This window comes from Rhinolophus sinicus, linkage group LG10, assembly GCF_036562045.2.
Source record: "Rhinolophus sinicus isolate RSC01 linkage group LG10, ASM3656204v1, whole genome shotgun sequence".
NCBI lineage: Eukaryota > Metazoa > Chordata > Mammalia > Chiroptera > Rhinolophidae > Rhinolophus > Rhinolophus sinicus.
The window spans coordinates 104,863,399-104,883,774 of record NC_133759.1 but is presented as its reverse complement, the minus strand read 5'-3'; the positions used below and the strand labels follow the sequence as shown (position 1 = coordinate 104,883,774).

Here is a 20,376-nt window from a genome sequence, read left to right as displayed (position 1 = left end):
GCCTTTTTTTCCAAGCACATTTCCTGCTTTCCATTAACCATGTCACTCACCCGGGAACCAAGCCCTGTGCTATGCATTTACTTCTTCAGGAATCCCATTATTCACTCTGTCACTTACTGCGATCCTGGACAAGTTACTTCTCTCTGCTTCAGTTTTCCAATTTATAAAATGAGTGTAATAGACTTAATTTACAGGGCTACTGTGAGGATTAAAAGTTAATGTATATAACATGCTTAGAGCTAGAACAAGTAAGCACTTTTTTTCAGTCTTATTAACATATAATTGACTTACATCACTGTATAAGTTTAAGGTATATAGCATAATGGTTTGACTTACATATATTGTGAAATGATCACCACAATAAGCTTATTTAATACCCATCATCTCATATACAGTAGTAAGCATCCTTAAGTGTTTGCTTTCATGTTTAAACTTGTACGTTTGAAATTATTACTCTACAAACTGCTTTTACCCTTTCCCCAATACTATGCTTCTTCAGTTATTTTTAATAATACTTTATGATCCCAGATATTTAAAGCTATAGACAAAAATGTAATTACATCATATTTGACTTCGTGGCCTGGATTTTTTCCCCCTATTTAGTTTTTACTTTAATTGAAAACTAGAGCATATTTATAACTCAGATTATAATTTGACAGGCAGAAGTAAGGAAAAGAGTGCATAAACCAGAAAACTTTGTGTTAAATACAACACAAGTTACCTTTCCCAGAAATATTAAAGTATGGGAACTTCTAAGCAATAAGGAGTCTGGAAAGCTTATTTCCAGCATTATAGATGGGAGCTCTGCCTGGGCTGGAATAAGAGATAAGCTGTCCAGCTGTACCTCTTCCATGGAGTTTTTATTCTCGCCCATTGAAATCTGAAAACTGAACCCCTGCCTTGCTGGGCTGAAGGGCAGAAGTGAAAAGATTCGGCTGTCCATTGTGATGGAGGAGTGAGTATTCACATGTAGGAAGAGCCTGAGTGTCTATTAGATTTTACGTGTGCGTTGAGGTTGGCATGCACTACTGTACAAAAGGCCACCATGACACCTCTTGTCCTAGTTTCTAGGGAGCCTGAAAATGTAGACGCTTTTGTTCCTGCAGTTTGCTTTCGTTTGCAGTACTGCCGTTTCCTATCTGTTGGGGTGCGTGAAGGTAAAGAAGCATGTATGTGAACCTGGAAACCGCTTTAGAGGTCAATTTGATTCTGCCTTATTTTGCTGATGGAGAAAGGTATTTCAGGTTAAAGAATGTTGCTCAAGGCTGTACAGCTAATTAATAACAAGGCTGGGAATTTCATCTTGGTTTCCTGATTCCAAAGGTAATTCTTTGGAATGATGCCTCTCTAAGAGAATGTTTTTCTAGCAGAACAATTGTGTAAATATTGCTCTTGTACCTATCAGGTTGACATGACTAACCCCCCAATATCAGTGGGATATGTATCTGAAGGTGTTCTCTTAATAGAGGTGGTGGGTGTTTAGTGAACCCTTCACTTCCTCTTGTTCTCCTGATGGCCAGCCCATCTGAAAGGCACTGGTAGGTTTCTTTGCCTCAGGACTAGGCCATATGAAGTATTTGAGTATAAACAGTGAAGTTCGCACGACTGACTATACTACTTCTGTTTATAAAGAACAGGTATTGCAATGTAATGGTTACGAGTGTAGGCAACTGTGGTCATCACAATTGCACTTGAAGTATATCCATTTCTGCAATAGTAGTGTTCCGATTAATTGTGAGCAACACAGGCTGAGCAATATTTTTCAACAAAGGAAAGGGGAAATTCCTGTGTGTTGTGCCTGGTGACTTAGCTCGCGCGACAGCATGTATGCTGCAACTTAGAGAGTAGACCTGATCGTCCCCATGGTGGGTTGGTGACTGTTCCAGTCTCATTTCTGGTGCTCTGTGTTTTCAGTCTATTGGTCGCGGCCACAAAGATTAGTTCAGTAACTTATTTGTTCATTGATAACCACTCCCCATATTCTTTAGCCTGTATATAAGTGTTTTGACTATGGTAGATGTTTTTGTTCTTTTATCCAAATTGAAAATCAGCTGACATTAATGTTCCGGTTTGAGCAAAGGACACATGAATAACCTTACACTAAAACCTTCATTAATTATACTTTTAAGCTCCCCAGGGGAAATCCTTGTCACTGTAGTGCAGTTTATGCTTTATAAAAAAATTAGTCTTTAATACCTTCTTTTAAACCATAAATGCTTTTTTCCTTCCTTTGAGCCAGCTGGTTATAAACTTATACCCCTTTTGTTCTCCCTCTCCCTTTTTTTGGTAAAACAACAGAAATTTATTCCTCACAGTTCTAGAGGCTGGAAGTCCAAGATCAAGGTGTCAGCAGGCTTGGTTGCATTCTGAGGCCATTTCTCTGTGCATGTGCATCCCTGCTTTCTTGCTTTTCCTTTTTAACCCCCAGCTTCTCTGTAATAGGTAACTAATTAGGGCTAAATAAAACACCCCTCTCATTTCTGTGGTAATTTTTCTGATGAGATTCATGTATAAGCCAGGCGCTAGCGGCATCTCTAGTTTGTGATCTCCTTGGACTAAGACCTGAGGACCTCAGAACGTCGAGGCACTCAGAAAACTGCTCTAGAACACTGCGTTGTGAGGAATTGGGCTTAGGGAGCTGTTTTAGGCTTTTTCTTTCTTTCTTTTTTTTTTTTTTTTTAAGGTAGCTGGTGAAGGTATCCCAGTGCAATTTGAATTTTGTGTGCTTTCTTTACCTTTATCTTTTAATGAAAGTGTGATTCGGTATGAAATGACTTAGAAGAGGTGAGAGTAAGAAGCTAGCGTCATGGTTAATGTAGAGTTAGGTAAACACTCAAATAATTGGTCATGGACCTTGACTATCATCACTGATGGTCAGTGACTGGCCTTATTTTAATTGTTTTCTCTACAGTGGCAAGCTAGCAAGAGACGTGTGAGCATTTTGCGTGGTGTAAGCAAGCATGCATTCATTTAGATTAAACTCTCATTCGTATCTTCTTCCTGCAGGTGCACTTACAGAGTGCTACGATGAACTGGGAAACAGATACCAGCTTCCAGTTTACTGCTTGGCACCGCCAATCAACATGATCGAGGAAAAGAGCGACACAGAGACTCTAGAGATCCCCGAGCCACCTCCCACTTCTGGGTATGAATGCCAGCTCCGTTTGCGCCTTTCCACGGGCAAGGACCTCAAACTCGTGGTCCGCAGCACGGACACAGTGTATCACATGAAGAGGCGGCTCCACGCGGCAGAAGGGGTGGAGCCGTGTAGTCAGCGGTGGTTCTTCTCTGGCAGACCTCTCACCGACAAGATGAAGTTGGAAGAGCTGAAGATCCCAAAGGACTATGTTGTGCAGGTTATAATGAGCCAACCTTTGCAAAACCCAACACCAGTTGAGAACTGAGCTGGTCCTATTGGCTGGTCCCCAGATCCCACCCCCGCTCCTTTTTCTTGTTTCCTACTCTATGGCGTGAAATTTATTTTCACTGCTCTGAATTCCGTATGAATGGATTTAGTTCTGAGGAATTACCAGTGAAAAATTCCATCTGTGATGGAGACCAACAAAATTAATTAATAAAACACAAAGAGCTAGCCTTTGAGACTCATGTAATTACAATTTCTAATTTGAGGGGCAGTTAGGACATAGAAAATCATTTATTTTAAAAACACCCAGCAACTACATAATGGCTGTATTTAAATGATTTGAACTGTAAATAGAATATTGCATCCATGAAGACAGCACCAAGCACCTTGTGAATACAGAATTTTTATAAAAACAAATCAAATATAATTTCCAGATATCAATAACAGTTATAAAACTTGAGCTTTTTAAAATGTAAATTGGAAAGAGCAGTATTTGAGTTTTGCTTCTATTCTGGTCTTAATTCTTTGCTCAATTAACATTTAGTCATAAAGGATTAGATACTGGCAAACTGTGTTTCAGTATTGCTTCCCACCACTTATGTTGAGCTCTTTATTTACATTCACACTAAGTTTTGGTGCCTTCGAGCACATTGATGGCAGGCACCCTTCTGGAACACTAGGCAATAATTTAGTCAGTGCAATCAGATCTCTGATCCTCAACGGGTACTCAGTTGGATACTCTTGGCCTCTTGCTGCATAGCTATTTTGCAATGTCTGTATAACGAAGCTGTTTCCATATTCAGGCTTAGAAGGTCAGTACTATATCATACCTTAATTGTTCTCCTTATTCTTCTTGGAACTTCTCAGAACTAACTGTGCCCCCATATGCATGGATACTGGGCCAGGGAATGCAAGGAGTCAAGTACAGCTATTCCGACTGTAGGATAATAAAATAATTGTCTCTTCTCCCCTAGTTTGCAGGAAGGGTGTAAGGAAAACTCATTCTCTCTGTGCCAGAGAGAATTGTACCTATTTTCAGTCTTTTAGAGAATATTCCAACTTATATTTTACTAATGTGAAAGATTTACTGACGTCACTCAAACATCAGCAGTGAGACCAAATGGTGAAATGTTGCTTCATACTTTAGTGCTTTCCAGCTCACTGTTACCTTAGTTATGGTGGATGACAGTTTTCCTCTCATCTTTCCCAGCAAGGAGGCAAATTAAGAACCATCCGCAGATTTGATCATAGAGGACTGAAAAATCTGGTAAGATAACCTGATTCTTTGATACTATGACTGGAATAAAGCTGCTGAGGATATTTAATTTGGAGCCTTCTCAAGGTTTGTTCCATTAGAGGGGGGGTTACCACATGATCACTGTACCCCTGAGAATATACGAGATGGAAAAGTAGAGGAAGAAGGCATGTTGCAGTTTGCAGTTCGGAAATAAACCTCCACACCTGTTTGGATGTGAAGCACCATTATTAATTTCAATGGCAAAATGAAACTGCTAATTAGTTTAAATGTAATGTTTAAAAAGGTATTAAACTTCCTATAGCCTATTAGATATAATTTATAATTGTAATATGTCATGTTTCTGAGAGCTTTAACTACTTCCTTTTTAATGCAACTATTTTAAACATTGTGGCTACATTTAATTTAGGTTTGCTGGTAATAATTGAACCTAAATTCAAGAAGATACAGCAGCATTAATTTCAAAAGAGTATTTTTATATATGGAGGTGGAGGTATGTGAGGGCATTTAATGCTCGGTCATTAAAAAGTTTTGTTAATTTGTGTGCCACACTGAATAGCAACATCTCTCAAAGTTTGTCAACTGGAAAAAAAGTGTTCAAATCTATTTTTCTTAAGTAAATTTGGCTTTATCATCAATAATCTATGGTTGGTAAAAAGTCTTTTTTTGTTTGTTGAGGGTTTGGACTTTCTTAAGAGTTTATTTTAAAGGAACATGTGCTTTGAATAACAATTTTCTGGGCATGTTTAACTAACCTAGGTAAGAAAACCATGGTGCTGTTTAATTGTAAATAGACTGATATAAGATTGGACCAATACTTGATGTGTACAATTTTAGTATGTAGGGTTTTTGTGCTTTTTTAAAAAAAAAAAGTTCAATTTTTCTCTTTGTCTTTGCCTTTATTCTGGGTTTTTAATTGTTATTACTCTCTATAATAAGGGTAATCTGCCTCATTCTGATAAAACCTCTAAAAAGGTTTTCCTCCTTTATAAAAATCTCAGCTCAATAAAAAGCAAGTTCATTATCACCAGACTTAGGCTCTGCTATGCCAAACCATACATGGTTATTTATAGATATGCTTTATCTTCTGCATTGAAATCACGGTCTAAAATAGGTTGTCGTTCCTTTCCTTTAAGAATTGTGCTGTAAACCAAAACTCATGATTCAGTTTTTCAGGAGCAATGAGCTCATTTCTTACCCATTTTGGATCAAAGTGGCAGGCTTTGTTAAATTTTTATTTAAAATAGGTGATACATATGCATGGAGAAAAAAATCTGACCATACGAAAGTGAAAAGTCTCTTTTTCACTCCTGTTCCTCATCTCCTCTTTCTTCTCTCCAGAGTTAATAGCTGTTACCGGTTTTCTGGATATCTTTAAAGATGCTCTAGCACAATGGTTCTCAAACTTGAACATGCATCCGAATTACCTGGAAGACTTGTTAAAACACAGATTGCTAGACTCTTTCCCTCAGAGGTTCCAGTTAGTAGGTCTGAGTGAGGCCCAATAATTTGCATTTCTGAAAGTGTCTGGATGCTGCTTTTGCTGGTCTGGGGAATCCCAATGTGAGAACCACTGTTTCTGTAAGTGTATTTACCCACCCGGCCCTGTGTTTCCCATAAATACATATACTACTCTACACCTTAGATTTTTCTCTAAAATGGTGCCTCTTAGGTTCCATATAAGTAGAGCTAGCTCTGCTTCCTTCCTCTTACAGCTGCAGTAGTAGCCCATTGTCTGGCGTGCCATAGTTATGTCAGACTCTAATTCTGGTCAGTTTGGCTGTTTCCAGTCTGACTACCGTAAACCATGCTGCCATGAAATGCCCTTTTCTAGAGCTACACCTTTGTGTCTGTGTACATCTGTAGAATGCGCTCCTGAACAGAGAGAATCGGGAGGTCAAAGAGTATAGACCTTCAGAGAGTAGATGCTGAATTGGCCTCCAAATAGATTTTACCAGTTTAATACTATAGCAGTACGACTGCTCTGATTTCCCTATACTCTGACCAACCTTTTGATCTTTGACAATCTAAGTGAAAATCTGTGTCCTGCAGTTTTTGCTTTCTTTCTTTGAAATTTATCACTTTACTGTATATTTTAAGGCCATTGGTATTTTTTTCTGTGAATTGTTTATGTTTGCCCATTTCCCACTGCATTTTGGTCTTTATCCCCTTGATTTGTAATATTCTTTCTATATTAAGGAAATTACTCATTTTCTATTATGTATTTATCATTTGTTTTTGCTTTTGTGTAATTTACCATGTGCAAATTTTAAGTTTTGCATGGTGAGATATATCAGTCTTATATTTTATGACTTCTGGATTTTCTTCACTTCAAAAGGTCTTACCCACTCTGAGATTATAAAAAAATTTTTCTGATGTCTTTTTTTTTTTAATGGTTTCATTACATGGGGTTTATTTTGGTACAAGGAATAGAGTAGCAGCCCAGATTTACTTTTTTCCAGTTACCCACCCCATGTTCCCTGATACTACTTATTGAATAATTTTCATCTGTTTCCCATTGATCTGGAAAAAAAAATCACTTTATGACAGTTTTTAGGATTATACTTTTTAAATGGTCTTTTCTTGTTACATGGACAAATTAGCAAATATACCTTGTGTTTAACTCTATGATTTAGTGTTTTTACTTATGGAAAAGAGAAAAAAAGAGGGCGGTGGCTGATAATCTCCCTTGCCGTACGCAGCCAGTCTCTCCTGTGATTTCTGTTCTTTGGCCCTTTAGATGGGCTTACGTTGGTAACTGCCCATCTCGGCAGGTGTCAGCCAAGTTGACCCCTGTTGAGATGGGCAGTTTGGCCTTTTCTAGTCTTTGTTTTTGCATGAGGCATGTGATGATAACACATGAGAGCTAAGGACCAGTAGAAGAGAAGTGATTTCACTTTGCTTAGTAGTTAGCGTCCTCGGAGGTTCTTTCCTCTTTGTAGCAGATGTAGCCTGTGGAGGATCCAGTCCTCGGGCCCTGGGCTGGAACTGCAGTCACCTCTTCAGTCAAGCCAGCCAGTCACCTGCCCTGGAAGTGCTGCACCCCTCCAGCCCCTGCCTAGGCCTCTGAACAAGCACAAGCACACGCTTTGTTGTAGCCGTGACACCGTAATAATGTAGTTTACCACCTAGATGGACTTGGTCGGATAAGCTGTACCCTCAAAGCACAGTGGATTGACTCAATGTGGAAATAATGAAACTTAACTGATGTAGCTCTACAAACCTTTAAAAAAAATTTAAGTCATATAATACAATTGAGAAAAAAGTCGTAAAGTGAACACTGACAGACTGTTTTGTTGTATTCCTGCTCTCAAAAGAGTGTCACTTTACTGGTGCAACTGAATTTTAGTTTTGACACTGAGTTTCAGTTGGGGCCCATCAGAGGTAAATGCTTAGTTTCCTGGTTTCATTCTAGAACCACACAGTTTACAAAAATGCTCTTAGGCACAGGCATCTAATTGACCTTGAATTTGAATCCTGGTTCTACCAATAAGGACCCATATGTTCTTAGATAAGATTCTTAATCTCTGTAGGCCTCAATTTCCTCATCTGTAAATTGAGGATAACACTGAATTCAGAGGATTAAGAGGATAAATGAAGTGATGCATCTAAAGCACCTGCCCAACCCATAGCAAGTATTTACTAAATAGTAGTTAATCGTCATTAACAGTATAGTCGGAAGGGAGGGGTCAAAAGTCCCGTGTTAAAAACATTTAAAAATTATTCAAGGCATTAATTATACCAAAACTTAAACTCCTAAAACGGCAGAGAAAGTGGTTACTTCACATTAGGTCATTGTGAGTCGTATGTGAGGTTATTAGGAGCTTGCTGTGTGAGGAACACTCATTTTAACCCATCATATAGCAAAGTCCGTGTAAAGATAACCCAGTTTGGCTTTTTCAGTTTATTTTTAAACATGTTAACAGTTACAATTACATATGTTTTTTGAGATTCGTTTATTCCCAGAAGAATTTTGTTTTGACTCACATTAACTTCATGTAATGTTTTCTTTTTCAGCAGAGCCTTCTCTCTTTCTTACTCTCTTTCTCTTTCTCTGCTTTCTGCCTCTCCTGGTATTTGTCCATGGTGAAGATAGTGAACAGCTTAAATTCCTTGTAAGTTAGACGCTTTTGTTGGGGGGAAAAAAGAAAAATTATTGCAGGAAGGATTTGATACTTTGTGTCAGATGACAGCAGGTTTGTAATCAATTCTCATTTAAAAACTTGGAAACTTAAAGAGGCTCAGTAATTAGGACAAAATTATCGTCTGATTGTAGTCTAGAAACCAGAACAGAGAGTCTATTATAGACTCTAAAGGAACCAAGAGTCACTTTCTTCTACAACATTAAGTCTAGACGCTTCGGGCTGGCACCCGAGGTTCTTCACAGTGTGATCCATCTTTTTGAACCTTAGCTCCCCCTTGCTCCCCCAACATGCACTTCCTCTTTAAATTGGCAGAATTCACTGTCTTCACCCGAGTTATCTCTTAGAATTTTGCTCATGTGTTCCCCTCATGGAATTTTTCCTTTCTACTTATTCTCTATGCTCTTCCCCAACACCAACTCCTGCCATATTAATATATTTCCTTCTCTAAACTTGTAAGCAAATTTCTTCCTCTAAGCTTCTGTACTTTTGTATCCACATTGTGTGATGCAGCTCTTAGTTACTCAGTCCTCTCCCTTCCACAGGCCTGTAAATCTCTCGTTTTTTCTGATCCCAGCGCATGCCACACTCGACCAGGGTTTCCCACCCTCCTTTTCACTCATCGCTGCTGTCGGTGGTAGGACACTGTCCTCCGCCTTTGGACGGAGAGGCGGCCAGACCACACTTTGGGGATCTGTACTTACACGGTCACCTGTGATGTTGAAGTCGTGGTAGAGCTCTTGGAGTTCCTTTTTCTTAATGTTGAAGAGAAACTTGTACCTGTGGAAGTTCTCCATGCCAATTTTCAGCTCCCCACCCAGGTCCAGCAGCTCAAAAACAGGTCGGGAATGGCGGAAGATAAATTGCTGTTCCAAGTGGTTCTATTTTGAGAGAAAGAGACAAGACAAGAGACAGTGTCGTTGCGACCACTTTTTAAACTCGCTATAAGACTCATAGTCCCTAGTCCGTTCCCCAGGGAGCTAAAAGCAAAAGGAAAAGTCAGAGACGCTCAGTGTTGAAAGGGTTCTGTGGTCAGAGCCTCAGTCCTGCTCTGGCATCTGCCTTCAAAGGGGACTTATGCCCCCTGTAGTGACCAGTTCTGTTGGACGGAGCTCTAGTCATTAGATTGCACTTCCTCATGCTCAGTGAAACTCTACTTGTGAAGCATCGCAGCCCTGGTGATAAAACGATGAAGACACGAGGCTCCTTTCCTCTAGGAGTAAAGAGGTAATTACACACTAAAGTGTGTACAAGGTAAGGTACGCTTGTCATCTGCATCATTCATCCCCTCCAGAAAATCCTCTGAGAAATGGGATCACTGAGGGAACTTGGCGCTTGGGATGACTGGTGAGTCTCTAAGAATCACCAGCTGGAACGAGCAAGGAAGGGCATGCCAAGGAGGCACATGATAGGTAGGATATGTCCTTTAAAAAGAGGTGACGCTGGAGGGCTGAAGACGGGCACGGGCCGCAGGGGCCGAGAGGCTGCGTGACTCGGAAATGTCTAGGTTATAGATGGACCATATAGGAACCAAAAGTAGTCCTTCCCCACATTCTTTTCTTCCTGTTTTGAGTAAAAAGAAGAAAATTCTGGTGTACTCTTAATTTAGTGTGACTGTTAGCAAGATGGTGGCAGCTGCCAAGCTCGGCCTCCTCCGCCCACACCCGGAGCGCGTACTCACCTGGTGTGCCAGCAGTATGCAGACCAGCATGTAGAACTGGTCAAAGCCGATCTCGCCCAGAGCATTCCAGTCCAGCATGTTAAACACTGTCATGATCTGTCTCCGGTTCAAGTTGGTCACATGATGAAGGAAGTGATAAAACAGCACATCTGGTAAGGTGGGAAACAAGGAGAGGGGTTATTCTGAAACAGCTCCAAAATGCTGAGTAACTAGAAGCCGCATAAATGGTAGTGACATTGGAAGCTTATGACCTGGGAATAGTAATGATAGTATTTTTCTGTCTTCGCCACTGTGCCTTCCACGATTCCTCAAATCTTCATTGCCCTTCCGCTGTGTGGAAAAGCGCTACACCTGGAGTTGTGGCGAATGAGAGTAGAGAGGGCTTGGTTCCTGACTCCGGCTCCCACGCTCGATGGCGCAGACAGGTGTGTACAGGTAACCAATAAAAGGCACAGAGTGATTCTTGTACATGGAAGGAAGAAGCTTAATTATCACTGGGAACCTAGGGCACTTAGAATCTGACATTTCACCAGGGCCTTTCACTTGAAGAGATAATTACCATGAGAAATTTAAAAGTCACTCCTCTTCTGTAAAAGTAGCCATATTCCTCAGGCTTGTATTATAGCGAATGCATTTGGCCAGGAGGGAAAGGAGCAACGTTAATGAACGCCTCAGGGGCTCGGCACTTCAATGCTATATCTCATGGAACCCTGACAACCCTACAGGGAAAGTGGCATCACACCCTTTTGTACTCAGCCGTGGGTTGTAAGGGGTCTTACTTCAGTGCTGCTCGCACTGTCATAGGCGTACCAGTCATGAGAGGATCTTGTAAGAAGACAGATTCTGATTCAGGAAGTCTGGTGTGGGGCGGAGTCTGATAAGCTCCCAGTGCTGTAGCAGCTGCTGGCGCAGGGATCTCAATGGTCCCCCTGACTCCACAGCCTAGCCCTTTTCTCAGGGTAGCCATACCTTCTGCGCCTTAGTTAATGTATTCAGTCACATACAATCAGAGAAAAAATACTGTAATTGAAAGAACACGGAAGGTCTGTGCCGGAAATTTCACTCATGAGTCATCTTTCTCGGATTATAAGGTGGGAAGAAACAAACGGGTGACACATTTCTACAGTAGTGTGTGGCTGCATAGACTATACACATCGCCCATGGTACTTAAGGGATTTTCACATGTAACTTTGTCTACTTGTGATTTCCCTTTACCCACTGGTTACAGAAACTATCTCCTGCATAAGATAGGGCTCCACTAAATACATAAAATATCTATGTAGTTTGGAGTCCCAGTTGCAGCTAGGTAAGCACAGTGAACCAGTCGTCACCGTGTCATGCTTCTGATGACATTGATGTACCTACCCCTTGCCCCACCAGGTATGAGCATGTGGGAACAACACTGTACATATATTACACACACACACACACAGACACACACAGTAATGTTTATGTAGTTGGTCCTTGAATGTTTCAGCATAGCACTTAGGAGCTACTTAACAAACACTGTTTTTGACCCACTTAGCTCTGGCCTACACAAGTCTCCCCAGAAGGCAAAGCTGAAGGCTGTGCCTTCACTTTTTCAGGTCACTCCAATCTCTTGGTGACCCGACAACACGAGCGTGACTTCACCTCTCAGGGACTGCGTCATCAGGGAGTGACTGAGTTACTAGGGAGACCAGACTCTTCTCAGCAAACGTTCCTGGGAGACCAAGTGTGTGTGTGGCCTTTGGAGTCAGAACACTGTGGGTTTCAGTCCTAGCTTCTCTAATTACAGCTAGGTGCTACAGTCGCCTTATCTGGGGCTGGCTGGGCTCTTGTGAAGATTTGCTGACAAACCCTGTGTAAATCTATACGTAAAGAGAAAAAAAAGGCATGAAATTGAGAAAATGAAGGTGTCTGTTTATTGTTTAAAGATTGAATGAACTCTTTTAAAAATCTTTATGGAATAAAACCCTTATTCACAAATGACGTTTATCTCTCTCAGGTCACAATGAATAGATAGGATACCTTACTTATAACCAGTCCTAAAACACCTAAAGTATTTTAATGGGTCGTCTATTAGCTTGTGCATTCAAAGGCAGGGTCAACATCATCAATACTTTTTGGTCATTCACAAGTGCCAAGAATTAGAAGGGATCTTGCAGCTCATCTATCTGATTCAAACCCCCCACTTGACAGATGGGACGTCTTGCTGAGGGTGTCTTCAGGGTTACTGCCTGAGTGGGGCTCAGCCCCCAGGAATAATTATAATACTAACGAATACTTATTAAGTCCTTTCGATGTGCTAAGCATTTTCCATACATTGTCTCATTTAATTATCTCCCCACCTCCACTCCCAAGTATGAGATGGACTTCATTAGTATTAGAATCTTCATTTACAGATGAGGAAAATGAGACTTAAAGAGGATGATGACATGTCCTCCAAGTCACCTAGGAATAATGGGTGGAGCCGGGATTTAGCCCCAGAGCCAGCAGTTTTACCCTCCTTACTGAACTGCCCCCAGTCTCAAGTCTCCGGGAGCGATGGAGAAAGCCAGGTGACGACTCAGAGAAAACATTTCTGAAGGTACTGACCGTTCAAGGTATTGTTTCTGTGCACATCGAGAAGGTGAAAGTATTCCAGCAAGGCTTTCACATTTCTCACGGAGAGTAAGCAGTACAGTTTGTCCAGATAGAGGTACCACAGAAACGACCCCTGCTTCAGTTTCATCCTGGTGCTCTTTAAGACAAAGGCTCTGAAAGAGAATAGAGAATTCTGCCTCAGAACTAGAATGTTGGATAGAGAGAAGCTCTGGTGGGAAAGGTCTTCTTAGATAAAAGTACTATAGGAAACAGTCAAAAAATGACAGTGGCTCAGGGGAGGATCACTTTGTAAGTTTTATAAATGTCTGATCACTATGCTGTACACCTGTAACTAACATATTGAATGTCAACTGTAGTTGGAAAAAAAATTTTTTTTTTAATTACAATGGCTTCCTCCCAGTTCTCCAGCCTTGCTATCGACTTTTTTTTTGTCCTAAATCTCTTGTTGTTAACTTCACTATCCCTCTGTCACTAAAATATAACAAGTTCTAAACTGAAATCACAGACTGTTTGGAAATGACAGAGAGTATACACATACAAAAACCTGTGCTATGCACCGAAGTGTTTCTCAGAGGAGTATGTGTAGCCTAAATGCTTTTATTAGAAAACGAAAAATGAAAAACACACGAAAAACTACTAAAAGAACCTAGAATGAGTAAATAAAACCAAAGAGAGAAGGAATTTTTTATAGACCAAAGTGCAAATCAGTGAACCAAAAAAAGCAAAGCAGTAAACTTGATTAGTATAATCAGGACCTTGTTTCTTTTATGTTCTTTATAATGGAAAATTTAAAACATATCCAAAAGTAGATTATATAATAAACCTACATGTAATCACCACCCAGCTTCAACAATTACCAAGGTGGCCAATCTCATTTCGTCTATAGTCCCCCTACTCACCACCACCATCACTGGATTTTTTTGAAGCAAATCTCAGACATGATTTCTCATCTGTAAATATCTGAATACAATATATGTCAAAAACAGCGACTATTTTTAACATAACCACATACTATTATACCTAAAAATAAACAACAATTATTCCTTAGTGTTATCAAATATCCAGTCAGCATTAAAATTCCCCAAACTTCTTAAAAGTTTTTAAATTTGAATTTTATAATTCACATACAATATTAGTTTCAGGTGTACAACATAGTGATTAGACATTATATACCTTTTAAAAATTTTAATAGATGAATTATTCAAGTCAGAACCCCAAACAGATCAATGTATTACATTTAAACTGTTTCCTAAGTATCTCGAGGTTCCCCCTTTCTATCTTTTTCTTGCAGTTTATTTGTTGAAGAATCTGGATTGTCATGTACAGGAAAATATTCTGATCTTTGCAGATTTTATCTCCAATGTGTTAACATGTTCCTCTGTCTCTTTGATTTTCTATAAACTAGTAATTAGATCTAGAGAAAGCTGCTTTTAGGAAAAGATCAATAAAAACAGACAAATTTTTGGCAAGCGTGATAAGGAGAAAAAAAGATTTAAAAAATTAAGAATAGGAAAGGATATGGAAGAGATTAAAATACATATACGAATACTATATACAACTTCTTTGCCAATAATTCGAAAATCTAAATTGGCTCTATCCAGTAAATATATAATGTGATATATAATGTAATTTTACATTTTCTAGTAGCTACATTTTTATAAAGTGAAATTAGTTTTGATAACATTTTATTTAACCCGATGTATCCAAAATATTTCAATTTGTAATCAATATATATCTCAAAAATCCTTTTATAATCCTTTTTCCAGCTTTATTGAAATATAATTGACATAACATTATGTAAGTTTAAGGTGTACAATGTGATAATTTGATACACTTATATACTGTGAAATGTTTACCACAATAAGGTAAGATAACACATCCATCACCTCACGTAGTTACCATTTATTTGTTTTGTGTGGTGAGACCTTTTAAGATCTATTCTTCTAGCAACTTTGAACTATACGGTGCACTGTTGTTAAGTATAGTCACCATTAGATGGCCAGGACTTACTCATCTTATAACTGGAAGTTTGTACGCTTTGTTCACCTTCACCCATTTCCCCACCCCTGACAACCAATCTACTCTCCATTTCTATGAGTTCAGTTTTTTTTTATTTTTTAAGATTACACATATAACGGAAACCATACAATCCTTTTCTATACTAACTCTTCAAGCCAGTGTGTATTTTATACTGTTAGCACATCTCTATTTGGACTAATTACATTTTGAATTCTTAATAACCAAATATGGCTAGTGGCCACCATACTGGACAGCACAGACTTAGATAAATAGACTATCATTTTAGGAAAGTTGACTTATGAAGGAGTTAAAAATGTGAATCAGTCAATAACCATAATCAATAACCAGAATGTAATCAATGATGAAATACTTAAGAAAAGATAATTGGCTCAGATGGTTTTATGGGGAGGTTTCTCAAAACCATCAAATAATTCCTGTTATATAAACTGTTTCAAAGTAGTGCTGATTTTAGTAATGTGATAAGCTGTTATATGGATCAACTTCCACTAACAACTAACGATTTAGGGATAAAATCATTGCAGCATTGAAGAGCTGAAGAAGGAATCGGACAGGAACCCAGAGGGGTCACTTTGGTTTTCATTGAAGGGTTGGGGGCGGGGCAAAAGAAAGCCTGTGGGTCCAGTAAAAGCGGGGAGTCTAACAGAACTCTCACCATTTACGTGCTGTATTCAAGACACAGCAAGTAACTGGCAACGAAGCGAGTCAACGGCCAGGGCCGAGGATGACGGTGGCCGAAGACTTTCGTTTTATCTGTAATGAGCTCATTTTTCATACTGGGGAATTAAGAATCAGAAACTTTATATTTAATATGCAAACATATCTGAAGATCCACTATGAAGCCTGTGGTAGTAAGTAGGTCTCAAAGGAGCTCTTTCTCCCTGGATCGCGCTGCGGGAGCCCCTGGAAAGCAGGAAACCAGCGGGGAAGCCGGCTCTCCAGGGACTGACCGCGGCCGCAGGGCGCAGCATTTCGCGCAGTAGGAGGCAGCACCGCGCTGCGGAACCCGCACCGGATCCGCGGGCAGGATGTGTAGCCCCGGGCTGGTGCCCTCGCCTGCCGGGCGTCCCCACCGAAAAGCGGGCGCTCGCAGAGTAGCCTCGCGGGATAGTTGCGGGGCGGATTCCGTGCTTAATGCCGCTTCACCTTCTCGGTCTTCGGACAACAATCAGTGGGCGCTCGCGAAAAGCCAGTTCGCTTCTCCTCTCGTTCCCATAGAGATCTGGGGGGCCACGAGGCGCGGCTGGCCTCCCAGACCTGGAACCGTCCCGTCGAGGGGGTCCTCTGAACTCCCCCAAACCTCGCTCTTGGCTCGCAGGCGCGCGGCGCGCGGGGGACTACAGTTTCCAGAGTGCCCTGCGGCGACGGGCGGAGCCCCGGAGCGCCCGCAGCCAATTAGGGGGTCTGCGGGCGCTGCCGGGGAGCGGCAGGTGGAGCCGGGCCGGGGGGCGGGCGCGGGGCCGGGTCCCAGAAGGCGTCCCGGGGCTCGCGGACTGGGCGTGGGGCGCGGCGCGAGCCGGGCTGGCACTCAGGTGGAGTCTTCGCGGACAGGACCGAGCAGGGGCGGGGTCCGCGGCCGCCCGAGCGGTTCCGGGTGCTCCCGCCGCGCGCAGCCCAGGGCGCACTTGACAGGGATCGGTCTGAGGGGAAAGGCGGGTCTGGGGAGAACCCCCCAGCGCCGCGGCGTCCTCCAGCCCCTCCTCCTCGCGGCCGTGCGAGCCACAGCCCGAGCCGGCCCCACGTCGCCCCCGGCTCTCGCTCTCAGCCATGGCTTTCGCCAATTTCCGCCGCATCCTGCGCCTGTCTACCTTCGAGAAGAGAAAGTCCCGCGAATATGAACACGTCCGCCGGGACCTGGATCCCAACGAAGTGTGGGAGATCGTGGGCGAGCTGGGCGACGGCGCCTTCGGCAAGGTTTACAAGGTGAGGGCGCTGCGGGTAGGCGGCCACGGGCGCGTGGAGCGGCTCCGGTCACCCCCGGCCACGGCTCGGAAGGGCGCAGAGACGCTGCGCGGCCCGGAGCTCGGGATTCCAGGCTCCTGTCCTGATGCCCCTTGTTCTTTGGGGGACCCTTACTCAGCCGGGCTGAGTCCCTGCGTTCTGCCCCCCAGCTCAGTTTCTGAGCACTTCCTGTGCGTCTGGCACTGCGCTCGGCGCCGCTGGGGGAGACAAAGGGGCGCTTATAGGAGGGAAGCATCCGCGAGGGCCACCCGAGGCATCCTCCATCAAAGTGACAACTAGCAGACTTTCTAAGAGCTCCCACACACATGCGGGGACAAGGCCGAGGCGATGGGGTAGAGAGACTACTGCGTCTGGAAGGGTTAGGAGCAGTGGAGTTGGGGACACATCTGAAGATGAGTGAAAGACGTGGAAGGGGGAGCTCTAGAGTGAGGCGCTCTAGAACGAGGGGTTCGGCTTGGAAAGGTGGGCAGGCGCAGGCCGGAGGGGAGTGGAAGTGCAGGGCCTCGTGAGTACTGCCCTGCGGAGGGCAGATCTGATTCTGTGGGTGAGTCACAGCTGGGGAGTCTCCTGGCCTGCAGTCACCTTTCCCCTAGGGGAATACAGGGCAGAGAGCTTTTGTGGACAGTGGTTGGTGCACGGCTGCTAATTCGAGATACGTTTGCCGCAGGTCATTGTCTGATTCCTGCTCCTGTGAACCAATTCTGAGTGGCTGAGTTGTACTGGGGACCCAAACACTGAGGGCTTGACCCCACCCTTTCCCTGATCTGCTTTCCCCCAGGCAACCCTTTACTGAGAGAATCCTGCAGGAAGGCATCTCCTTCCTGAGCCTCATCACCCTCCTTGGGGCTCCTGTAGCTTGTAGACCATTCTGACCCCAACATTGTCCTTTTAGGAGGCTGGACCTCAGATAGGGCTTCTCTACCCACCTCCCCACTCCCTCAGGACTTGCTCTCTTTACCTTGAAAGTGGCCTAGAACCTACTTACCCAAATGGGGTGCATGGATGGGAAGCACTCCCATCACCTGGGAGCGCTTGTTAGAAAGGCAGCATTTCAGGCCCCACCCCAGACCTACTAAATTAGAGTCTTCATTTCAACAAGATCCCCAGGTGATTGCTAAGCATATCGAAGTTTGACAAGCACTGCCCTGGAGGCTATTGTGAGGCCAAGGCCCTTCTGGGTGTCTGTTTCCTTACCTTCCCACCTCCCCTGTGAGCTGGCACTTCCTGTTACAGGGTGGAACCCCCCCACTGGAGCAAAGGTTCTATTGTTGGAGAGGCGGACCTCAGTGTCACTCACACTCGTGGTGGCTCTCCACTTACCTTGCTTTGCTGCCCTTTTCTGCCTTAGGGTTCTGTGTGTGTTTGAGGGCTGCGGGCACCTTCTTTATTGGGCACCTCTTGATCCTTCTCAGAGCTGCGTCGTCCTCCTAGTGGCACCAGGAAACTGTCCTCAGCCTTGCGGCTCCCCCAGGACACCCTGCCAGCGTCCTTGCCTTTCCAGGACATAGCCTGTACTTTCAAATGTGCTCTGACCACCATGAGGGCAGCTGGACCTTTGGTCAGCTCACCACATCCTCTACTTTCTCCAGAAAGTTCAGTTGGTGTTTTCAGTGCATGCTGTTGGCTGTCAAAGATGTATTTTTTTTCTGTTGGAGGCTGCCTTTCAATTGCAGTCTTGTTCCTTTCTCCTAGTGTATCCTGGCTTATATTCTGATTCATTTTCTTTCAAACCTAAATGCAGAACTTTGCTTTTATGCTGGTAAGATTTCCCCTTGTCGGTTTCAGTTGTCATTTCCTCCTGCTTTAGCCCTGTGAAACTCCCCTGCCCTTCTGCAAGTTTCATATAAAGGAACCCTTCTGATTCACAGGTTATTTTGTCTCCAGGTTCTTCAGAGCACGTGGACCCTTTTTAAAATAAGTCTAGTTCTGAACGCCGTGAGGGGGCTGCACCACAGTCCCCTCACTTCCCCCTCCAAACCCGTTTTTCTCATAATCAAGAGAAGGGAAAGCTAGACCGAGAGAGCTGTGTGATGGCAGATGTATCTGGACAATTCATTACATTACCTGCCTGGCCTTAGCATGTGACCCTTTGATAGAACCCAACCTCGTGTGGCGTGTGGGGATACTTGGGCCCAGGGAGAGGAAGGGACTGGAACCCAAGGCTCTGGGCTTCAGGGTGACACTTTCCTTAGTTGCCAGCTAAGGAAGACCCATCCTGGATCAGCGATCCCCAGGCCTCTGACCCTGGAGAAGTGCTGCTTCTCTGCTCCTTACTGTCGAAGTTGAAGCAGGTGTTGCTTTACTAAAGACTCTAATCGGGGGCCATAACTCCTTCCTACTTCATTGTTCCCTGGTGTGGCCACTGTGGCAGCACTGGCCAGAAGTGCCCTGTAGGTTTCATGGCTGGGGCCAGAAGTCGCATTTTGACGTGGCGTCGGGGGAGCCGGTGGCTGTGAGCCGGGGAATTGATGACCAGACCGTCTCCTCTCCTACGTCTAGAAACAGCAGGTCCTGGCAGCCTAGGTGGTAAAGGTCTCTCCTGGCCTTCGAAGCCTCAGGAATCCCAGTTTGTTGGATGCTTGTCAGGAGAGGTCTCTGATTGTATAATAGATTTCCTGATGAGAGTCTTGCTGAAGCTCACGGCCTAAATAAACATCAGCAGTCCCAAGATACGAAGCCTCTTTCTCGTCTTCTCCCTGACAAGCCATCAGGTGGCCTCAGGAGAAAAGGAAGAGGGTAGGATTGATTTTGAGCAAAGTCAGGCCCATTTTTATCTAATCCTTACGCAACTGCAAATGGATTTCAGAAGAAAGTCACTTCGAGTCCATTACTAGGTACAAAGTGAAGGTCACAAAATTCAAAATTCTTGCCCTTAAAAATCATCTGTATCCTGAAGACGAGGTGGAAAGAGGAGAAAGTGTCTGCTACCACGGTGAGTGGAGAAAAGCTGCCGTCAGCAGGGTGTGCTTGCTGTCAGACAGGGTGCACACTCACGTGCCAAACGCAGACAGCGAGTGTACTGACATGCAGAGCTGGGGAAGCAGGCGGAGGGGATTTTTCTGCGTCTTGAAAATTGCTTTGGTTTTGATCTTATGTTTGTCTTTAAGCTTTTGAAAGGCTTATGAGTTTGCAAGATTGGGGGTATCCAAAAAATCTTTTGCCTCTTCTGGTAGGGGAGGAAGGAGGGATGCCTGAAGTCAGGTGGACAGTGGGCCCCCAGAGGTGGGTGGGTGTGGTTCAGATGTTGGGGAGGGGGTGCCTGTGCGTTTTGTGCATTCTTTGTTGCTTGTGTCCGTTGGGTGCAGTCTTCTGCATCCACTTTGCGTTTCTGGAAGACAAAACTGCACAT

The 20,376-nt window shown here is 43.4% G+C and overlaps 3 protein-coding genes across 7 annotated transcripts in view; 2 read left to right on the top strand and 1 right to left on the bottom strand.

Annotated features, from left to right (window-relative positions):
* Positions 1-5,502, top strand: part of UBTD2 (ubiquitin domain containing 2) — a 40,794-nt gene extending 35,292 nt beyond the window's left edge. For all 3 annotated transcript variants that reach the window (XM_074313897.1, XM_019741274.2, XM_074313898.1), the window contains one exon: positions 3,007-5,502. In XM_074313897.1, the coding sequence (XP_074169998.1) occupies positions 3,007-3,404 (398 nt within the window). In that variant the 3' untranslated portion in view covers positions 3,405-5,502. The remainder of the gene's footprint in view (positions 1-3,006) is intronic.
* Positions 5,503-8,494: 2,992 nt separating this feature from the next.
* On the bottom strand, positions 8,495-18,719 carry EFCAB9 (EF-hand calcium binding domain 9). 3 transcript variants are annotated; one of them, XM_019741250.2, is made up of 5 exons: positions 18,348-18,719; positions 13,020-13,180; positions 10,443-10,591; positions 9,466-9,642; positions 8,495-8,746 (listed from the first exon to the last, which is right to left on the bottom strand). In XM_019741250.2, the coding sequence occupies exons 2-5, from the start codon at positions 13,153-13,155 to the stop codon at positions 8,633-8,635; spliced, it is 576 nt and encodes a 191-aa protein (XP_019596809.2). In that variant the 5' UTR covers positions 13,156-13,180; positions 18,348-18,719; the 3' UTR covers positions 8,495-8,632. The 3 variants fall into 3 exon arrangements, with proteins under 3 accessions (XP_019596809.2, XP_019596819.2, XP_074170000.1); XM_019741260.2 differs by lacking the exon at positions 18,348-18,719 and adding an exon at positions 16,212-16,327; XM_074313899.1 differs by lacking the exon at positions 18,348-18,719 and adding an exon at positions 15,721-16,034.
* Positions 16,547-20,376, top strand: part of STK10 (serine/threonine kinase 10) — an 86,585-nt gene continuing 82,755 nt past the window's right edge. Inside the window, exon 1 of the mRNA XM_019741192.2 lies at positions 16,547-16,988. Within this exon, the coding sequence (XP_019596751.2) occupies positions 16,833-16,988 (156 nt within the window). The 5' untranslated portion in view covers positions 16,547-16,832. The remainder of the gene's footprint in view (positions 16,989-20,376) is intronic.

What these genes read in the sequence shown, in the direction of transcription:
- EFCAB9 (XM_019741250.2), bottom strand. Translation starts at nt 13,155, where the DNA reads ATGAAACTGAAGCAGGGGTCGTTTCTGTGGTACCTCTATCTGGACAAA. An exon ending in CAGAAACAATACCTTGAACG is followed by an intron (nt 10,592 to 13,019) that starts GTCAGTACCTTC and finishes CCACCTTACCAG; the next exon opens with ATGTGCTGTTTTATCACTTC. An exon ending in GCATACTGCTGGCACACCAG is followed by an intron (nt 9,643 to 10,442) that starts GTGAGTACGCGC and finishes CTCTCAAAATAG; the next exon opens with AACCACTTGGAACAGCAATT.